The sequence below is a fragment of the Calypte anna genome, chromosome 13, assembly GCF_003957555.1.
Source record: "Calypte anna isolate BGI_N300 chromosome 13, bCalAnn1_v1.p, whole genome shotgun sequence".
Classification (NCBI taxonomy): Eukaryota; Metazoa; Chordata; class Aves; order Apodiformes; family Trochilidae; genus Calypte; species Calypte anna.
In genome coordinates this window covers 7,379,262-7,387,719 of record NC_044259.1, presented here as the reverse complement: position 1 = coordinate 7,387,719, position 8,458 = coordinate 7,379,262, and the positions used below count along the sequence as shown (strand labels likewise).

Below are 8,458 nucleotides of genomic sequence, written 5' to 3'. Positions count from 1 at the left end.
CTGCCAGTGGGGGTAACCTCCACATCAGTGTAGCTGTGAGGCCAAAAGAAAGAGATAAAAAAGCCTGTTTGTCTGTGGCTGTGCACCACTTTGCTAGCAGGCTGCCTGCAGGTGCATTTGGGAGACCCAACCTCACCCACAGGGTTTTCCAAATCATTTTGGCATATAAAATGCAAAAGACAGCCACTTTCTTCCAAGACTGAAATAGGATTCCTTTTAGTATATGCAAAGTGTAGCATCATGCAAGGGCCCTGCTGGGGTAAAGAAGTCCTGCCTAGACCACTGTGTGCAAATAACCCTGTCTCAGGCTGAAAGAAGCAGAATTGCCCTTGCATTTTGCAAACCAAATTACTTTAATAAAATACAGCTATTATGTTATTTAATAACATCCAAGCAACAAAGCACAACTTCACTGTATGTCTTTTGTTGAAATAGTTACTTTGTCAGTGGTAGATACAGCCATGCCTTCTGATCCACTGGTTTTTCCTGTGAGGTGTTTATAAGAGGGATAAGTCACCTGAGTCACCCCCATAAAGGGGTTGTTGCAGGGCATTTATGTCCTCACGTGCCCTGTCACGCTCTTCTTGCCATTTCCGTGGAGTGGTTGACTGTTAGCATGAAATTTAGATCAACATTGCTTTGCAAAGTGTCCAATTGTAGGTTACCCCCATAGCATTAGCATTGAAGTCTTTTGTCTTATTTTTTTATTTGGTAAGGCAATTAGCTTTAACATGTCCTTCCTGCCTACACTCAAAACATTGCAGGGCCGATTTAGTCTTCAAAGCTGTTGCTAGTGTGGGGATTTCATGCACTACTGTACTGACTTCAGAGCAAGCAGCCACCATGTCAGGGACAGTAGGATCACCAGGTAAGGCCTCAATTATTTTTTTGCAATCCTCATTGGCATTGTCCTTTGCCAACTGCTTACACAGTATCTGATGCAAATTATCATCTCCTTGTTTTTCTAAGGCAGTGGAGATTTTTTTTCCACAAATTGCAAAAAATGGCCCCTGCTCAACAGTCGTATATCTTGGGCGTGGTGCTGCTAGTTCCATTGTTTTAATTAATGCTGATATTCCAATTTGCTGGCACTGCTCTAGCAGCACTGGATGCCACTGTGCCTGTGGATTGGAAAACACATTGCCAGAGCCTGTAAGTTTACTGTATTGAATTCAACAATCAATTGAATAGGTTAGAATAGAATCTGAGCAAGGTGAGTAATGTTATATGGGCATAACAAATGCATATTAATTACTTGTATTAACTTCATCACCTCTGGAGAATTAGCACCATATTTTGATGAATACATTGGCAAATCCTGCATTACTTTCCAGGCGAATGGATTATGATCATCCTGATGCCCCAAACCTGGTACCTCTTTAAATACAGGATACACCATTGGCTCACATAGCTCTGGATCAGGAGGGCTTTCACAAGGGAGACACAACTTTTCAACTAAGTCCCAGTCCCCCACTGCAGCTGCCTTTTTCTTAACCTGATCCAAAAACCATTTTGGATGCCGTGGTTTAACAGTCACAACCACCAGGGGCAGGGTCCAGAGGAGCAGCAAAATTTTTATTCTCCTTCTGTTGACAGGCAGCCCCTCCAGTCTGCCCTCCAAGTTGGTGAACCACTACCCTCTCTCCCTCTCATCCCTACCCTCACTGTCACTGTTGGGCAATAGAGGATAGAGATGGGTGACAGTAGGAGGGCAAGGAGCCCTGTACTCTTCTCCCATTGTGGGAGAAGCAGAAGATACAACAGGCTCATACTCCTCAGCTAGTTCTGCTAACTTCTGAGCAGGAGACTTATAGGGTGGAATATTATTCAGATAGTCTTTTGGTGTTTTCCATGCTATTGCAGCCTTGCTCTGTTCAGCAGGTGATGGGTATTCATGAGATTTCACCAGCTTCCCTGCTACCTGATGACTGGGTTCAGCTGGGAGCTGCAACATCTCCATTTTTTTTCCTCTATCATCCCCATTTGACAGTCCCCATCAGAGTCCTTCCCCTCCATTCCAGTGGCTGTTGCCTTTATCTCCTCTTCCTTTTTTGTCCTGTTCTGCCTTCCGCTCTTTCAAGGTTTCACTTAACAACCGCCATGTAGTAGCCACTTCAACCACATCTTTTGATCCCTTAGATATTTCATCCCATAATCTTGTCCCAGCTTCCTGCCATGCAGTAACACTAAACACAATAGCAGGTGTTGCTTCAAATCCTTGCTTTTTGCTCTACAGAAGGATATGTCTCAGCCCATAGTCACTGATTTTAACACTTTTTTGGCCAAGCAGGGCTTTCCACGTGGACAGTATTAAGTCTTCTTCCTTAGTTAAATTCTGTCCCGTGGCTACAGTCCCGTTCCCGGTAGCTCACCTTGTTAGGTGTCAAATTTCAGGTCAGGACCAGGAAGATTCCCACTGCTCTCTCCCTTCCCCGGGCTTCACACGTATACACTTTTGCAGCCAAAGCAGTTCCAACCTTTTTTGCTCAGAGCACATGCCTTGACATACTCTTAGCTGTCAGCATGTCATTATACTATTGGTCAAAAAGTTGTTTCTAACAGTTTCATTGGATGACACATCAGTTTTCTCATTGGCCACCTCATCCGCACAACTCCCTGAAGTTGTCCCCTTCGAGCCCAGCGCAGGTGACTTCCACGTCTCAAGGGCACCCAGCGATCCCGTCAATGTCCTCTCTACTCAGTGGCGTCCCTGACAAAATTAAAGGATTAATAACTTTCATTAACGAAGGGTAAAGAAAAAAGTTTTAGCCTAGGCAACCTGAAGGCAGCAGCAAGGCTGTAGCTGGGCACAGGAGCAGGAAGCAATAATAATAATCAGCAGATTATCTCAGCACAGAGCAGTGACTAACCCAGAACAATGCACAACCCCGCCCTCCCCTCCCCCCCCCCCCCCCCTCAGCCCATCGGTCTTCCGCAAAGAACGAGCCCTTCTGCAGCCCTCTTAAGCTCCAGGTGGATCAAACAGTACATTTCTCTTGTGCAGACGGAGGTTTTGGGGCTGGGATGCCCGTGGCAGGCAGCCGGTGCCAGGTGCCCTAAATTCTGCATTTGCCAATCCGACCTCCGCCCCGCTGGAGGAAGCGGGGAAAGGGCCCCCAGAGCAGGGAGCTCTAGTTCCGCTTCCTGGGTTTTTTCTGCTCCTCTCTTCGGCGCTCCATGGCCGAGCAGGGTGCGGTGCCCGGGGTGGAGGAGGATCTGACCTGTCCCATCTGCCTGGGCATTTACAGGGAGCCGGTGTCCCTGAGCTGCGGACACAGCTTCTGCAAGGAGTGCATCCAGGAGGTCCGCAGCCACCGGCGTCACCCGCAGGGCCCGTACAGCTGCCCGCTGTGCCATGCCCCAGCAGACCCCGACATGGAGCTGCAGACCAACGTCCAGCTCAACAGTATCGCGCAGAAGTTTCTGAATACCCCTGCTCACCAAGAAGAGGAAGAGAGTGAAGCGCAGCACGAAGAGAAAGCTGAAAGTTTGGGCCAGCAAGACGATGTAATCCTATGTGATTTCTGCCTTCAGGAGCCCCAGCCAGCTGTGAAGACCTGCCTGACCTGCGAGGCATCCCTCTGCCAAGCCCACCTGAGCAAGCACAACCTGAGGACGCCCCTGAAGAGCCATGTGCTGCTGGGGCCCTGTGGTGCTCATGTTTTGGCTGAGAGGAAGTGTCCCCAGCACGGCAAACCGCTGGAGTGCTTCTGCAAGACAGACTCGCTCTGCATCTGCATGATGTGCCCTCTCACCAGCTCGCACAAGAACCACGAAATCACTACTTTGGAGGAGGCTTATGGCCAAGCACGGGTAAGAGGCTAATAGGGCAGTGGCCTGGATCACACTGTGAAAAAGACAGGAGTGTGTGGCACAGAGAGCTGCCACAGGACAAAGATGAAACATCTGCCAAGTGTCAGAAGTGCAGGCTCAGGATGGGGCTAAGTCTCCACTGTGGAATATTGGGGTTTTATTCATAGTTTTGCCCCAGATTCTCTCTGGGCATGCCCCTTGCTATGTAAAACAAGATGTTACAAACATTTTCGTTTTACCTTGAGGAGCTAGATAGATGGTACCAAGTGCTTGTGACTATGCTTCTAGTCCTTGGTGCATTTTCAAGCCAAAAGATAAGCCTGACCTTCATTTATGCAAATAAAATGTATGACAGAGTAGCAGAAAGGAAGCTGTCTGCACTGAAAGTGGCTTCATGATTGGTTATTGCATGTGAACACTTTTCTGTTTCAAAATGCCTTTCCATCTTTGTAATTGTGGGATAAATCTTCCAGTAAACAATGTATTAATGTGTCCTGAGACTGTGCAGGGGACACAGGTCTGACTTAAGCTCATTACAGAAAGTTGTTGACTTTGTGCACATATGTTGGTCCTATCCTGGTATCTCTCTTGGTCATTTTCACAGAGTGTTTTTCCTGAGGTTCTGGAAAAGGTGAAGACACACAAAGCTGCAATGAGGAAAATGGTATCAAAGCTGCTGAATCAAGAGGAGGAAGTAAAGGTTTGTTCCAAAGCCCCATATCTCTTTGGGGGATGGTTGTATACTGGTAGCTGATAAGGGGTTCTATTGCTCTTCCCCAGGTCATGATTTCCAAAGTGTTTTTTGTTCCTTTTGGTTTCTCTGATTATTTTTTTAGGTTTTTCCTTTGAGGTGGGATGATCAACAACTTTCTTACAGGGTACATTCTCAGTTTCCAAACAACCTTTGAGTGTGAAAGTTGCTGCTAAGTCCAAGCCTCTGGATTGGTGGGTGCTGGTTGGCATTTTTTTGCTTCCCAACATCCTTCAATCTGCAGACTCTAAATATGTGTGGAGAACAATTCGGTTCCTCTTTACAGCAAGAAATCCCTTTAGAGATAGCCTGTTGTGGAAGAAGTTGGTGACAACGAGGGTACAAGATTGCCCCAAAGTGCCTGGGTTTGGCACTCAGCGTGCAAATACTAATCCAAAAGCTCTGCAAGAACAAGGAATTGAAGGCAGGTCTCCAAACACTGGCTCATTCTACTTAGGCAGAACAGGCCCTTGCTTTCCTCCACCAGCCAAAGTTATGGAACCAGAGGTCCTGGCACTGTGCAAAGGAAATGCTCCCTTCTAGTCTGAAGACAAAACTACCTGGCTGCAGTGTCCTGTCTGGCAGGGTAGCTGCTTTCAGGCAGTAAAGGAAGGTTGGTGGAGGCAGGAAGCCAAGAACATTTTTCCTCACCCATCCTTAAAAGGGACCACAGGTCTACAGTCTTGTTAGAAAGTACAAGTGCAGAGTAAAGCAATGTATGCCTGGTGGAAAGTGTTCAGCAAGCATCATGCAAGCAGCACCACTTTTTAATCTTTTTCTGGTCAGGTGCCAGATGCTGGGGAAGGCCACTTATGTCACTTGGTTTTTCTGCCATAGTGGGACATCTTGGTTTGTTGTCATATGGAGAAGCTCTCTGTTAGTAGCTACTTCTCAGCCCTGAAATGACCAGGGTATTTTCTGAGTGAGTTAGTATGGAAAGCTTAAGGGTCAGTCCCTGACAGCTTTTCAAGTCTTTTCTTAATAGACTGAGAAGAGCCTGCAGAGGGATCTGCTGGAGAGCCTCTATGAAGAGATGCATCGGCAGCTAGATAACAAAAAAGGAGAGGAACTGGGAGTTCTCAGTCACAATGAGGAGCAGCAGCTTTTTCAGATTCAGAGAGAGAGAGAAAAGTACAGGGAGCAGGAAGATGCAGCCAACTGTGATGTAGAGAAGCTGGAGGCTCTGCAAGATCAGAGGGACCCTCTCCTTTTCACCAAGGTAGCTAAGAGCATCTTGCCTTCCCTGAGATACTCAGGTCTTGGCCTGGCCTTTGCTTGCACTATGCTAAATCTACTTCCAAAACATCTTCTACAGGCTTTTGAAGTGATTCGGGCCAGGTAAGCCCTTCCTGGGGTCATCTGTCGTTGTGTTACATCATGCTTCAGGTGAGTGAGAGCCCAGCATTTGGGGCTGCCAGCCCAGGCTACGTGCACTGCAGCCCCACAGCTCCCTGGGCTCAGCTGGCTGCCCCTTGGTCATGCTGACTGCACATGCTGAGCCTGGCTTGGTCAGAGATGTGGAGAAGCCCCAAAATACCAACAGAGGTTGTGTGAGACTCTTCCCATTCAACATGGCTGATTGTTCAGTACCCTCTGCACCTTTTCTGGAGACCTGTCCTGTGGGCACTGCCTAAATATTGAGGTCCCTGGCTGCCATGCAAATGCTGGAAGAGCTTAGCTCTCCTGTCTTATCTTTCAAGGTTCCATTTGCCTTCTGCTTATAAAAAGCAAATGGGGCAGGAGCCAAAATGTGCAGTGAAGTCAGGAGGCTACAAAGTTGATGGTTCTTCAGAGCTGTTCCCCCAGGGCTGGGTGCATACAGGCTGCTCCAGACTGGTCTTTCCCCAGTCCTGCGCTTCAGGAGCAGCAGTTTCCCCTTGGCTGAGATAAGCATCCCTTCTGGTTTGCTGTGCCAGCATCCCAGAGGCTGCCCTGATAGCTCCTGCTGTGGGGACTTGAGGACAGGAACTACAAACACGATGCTGGGGTCTGTCCTGGCAGAAGCTGGGGTGAGGTGGCTGAGACAAGGTCTTCTGGGAACAGATATTGTCCATGCAAGGAACTTCATCTGATTGATGTTGAAGAGCTTTAGGATTCTGGGAACAGAGTTGTCAGAGGGGGAGTCCCTGGTAAAACTGCAGAGGGGAAGGAAAGACAGGAGCTTTTTTTACCTCCCATCAAGGCTGGGGAAGCAGTTGTTGACTCAGGGATGGGTTCAGTGATGATTTTCTGATGACTTGCTGCTCTTCTGGCATCTTTTTGCACTTTTTAGGAAACGGGATCCAGTTCCAAAGAAAGCTGATGTAGAACTGCCAAAGCTACCCATTGTTTTGGATGAATCAACAACAAATAATATTTTAGTGCTCTTCCAGCAATTCCTCTCAGATATGCAACTCATATTTGAAAACCCACCTGGTAAGTGATCATTTCTCTAGCTGACAAGCAACTCAAATAAGCTAACAAAACATATTCCAGAAAGGACTGTAATAAGACACCAAGTAACCATGTCCCTCTCTAGGAGCTGATTACTAACATGGTATGATTATTTTCACATTTGTATGTAAAAGAGTTTTTGTCCTGGGCTTCAGGGCTTTGGGACATGCCATGGATACAGGCTGTGTAACAAGGGCTCTGGGTAAAGAGACATAGGTTTCCAAGGAGTTTCTTAAAAGGATTAAGAGAAGAGCAGCACCTCTTCTGCCTTGTAATATCACCTTGATGGAGAGCTGAGACCTCATCACAGCAGCAGCAGGTGGAGTTTGTCTTATGATGTAAATAATCTCATCTTCCTTGGTAAATAATTCTCCTCTTTAGTAATGTTTTGTAAGATCAGCCTATAGTAATTTCAATGCCCTTTAGAATTACATAGGAGCAGCTAAGAGATGTCCAGGTGTTTCAGCTAACATGCTTTTAAGACCTGGGTGAGTTGTCCTTGAATTGTATGTCTTGGATAGGATGACTTCAGTTTATATGGTTGACTTGGACTGTGAAATCTGGCTTTCAGCAGTGGGGATGTATGCAAACATGCTAATCCTGCTAATCATGAAGTGTTTTTTCTTTCTATAGTTCGCAGTCATCTGACTACTTCAATGGCTTTAGGAGAGGGACTTGCTCAGTGTAGCGACACAGTCAATGCACCCCTGAGCAGACCTTACTACGTTAGGAAACAAAATCGTACCTTTCACCTATGGACTGAATATGATGGATCCAACTCCAAGAACCCATACAGAGGCCATGACACCTCATACGTGAAGAGCGACCAGAGCTTCTCAGAAGGCTGTCACTTCTGGGACGTGGACATCAGAAATGCCCACGACTGCGAGCTTGGAATTGTTCAATCCTCTTCTCAGTGCTACCTGCAAATACTTAATGATAATCTCCGTTTGTTCCTAGGTAAAACAATGATCATGTGCAAACGCTTTCCTACAGATCTCAAAGTGGTCAGGGTACAACTAGACTGCAGAAGAAATACACTATCATTTTATAAGGTGTCTCCTAAGCATGGTGAGAGATGTGAGTGTATAGAGACAGTAAGTATCCCTTCGAACTATCCTGCCCATGCTACCTTCAGTGTGTTTAATGGCTCTTTGAAGCTCCTGTAGTGATGTGGGGACAAGATGCTGTTCTGAGTTTCCAGGCCTATCTGTCGAGACTGCTGCTGTGTGGAGGCTGTGATAAACTGGCATACTAGAAACTGGCTTTTGGAGTGCTGCTCATCTGTAAGGGCAGAGGCACAGCTGTGTAGTGCAAGAAAGCTGCCTTTATTTCTTTTGTTAATCATGATGGAAATACGGTGAAGTTGTGCTTTTTTGCTTGTATGTTATTAAATAACAAAATAGCTGTATTTTATTAAAGTAATTTGGTTTGCAAAATGCAAGGGCAATTCTGCTTCTT

At 46.7% G+C, this 8,458-nt stretch overlaps 1 protein-coding gene across 1 annotated transcript; it reads left to right on the top strand.

Annotated features, from left to right (window-relative positions):
• Positions 1-2,916: 2,916 nt before the first annotated feature.
• Positions 2,917-8,431, top strand: LOC103532966 (E3 ubiquitin/ISG15 ligase TRIM25). Its single transcript, XM_008498781.2, has 6 exons — positions 2,917-3,813; positions 4,418-4,513; positions 5,550-5,783; positions 5,880-5,902; positions 6,837-6,979; positions 7,631-8,431. Exons 1-6 carry the CDS (start codon positions 3,178-3,180, stop codon positions 8,164-8,166), a joined length of 1,668 nt encoding a protein of 555 aa, XP_008497003.2. The 5' UTR covers positions 2,917-3,177; the 3' UTR covers positions 8,167-8,431.
• The last annotated feature ends 27 nt before the right edge of the window (positions 8,432-8,458 follow it).

What these genes read in the sequence shown, in the direction of transcription:
- LOC103532966 (XM_008498781.2), top strand. Translation starts at nt 3,178, where the DNA reads ATGGCCGAGCAGGGTGCGGTGCCCGGGGTGGAGGAGGATCTGACCTGT. An exon ending in ATCAAGAGGAGGAAGTAAAG is followed by an intron (nt 4,514 to 5,549) that starts GTTTGTTCCAAA and finishes TTTTCTTAATAG; the next exon opens with ACTGAGAAGAGCCTGCAGAG. An exon ending in CATATTTGAAAACCCACCTG is followed by an intron (nt 6,980 to 7,630) that starts GTAAGTGATCAT and finishes TTCTTTCTATAG; the next exon opens with TTCGCAGTCATCTGACTACT.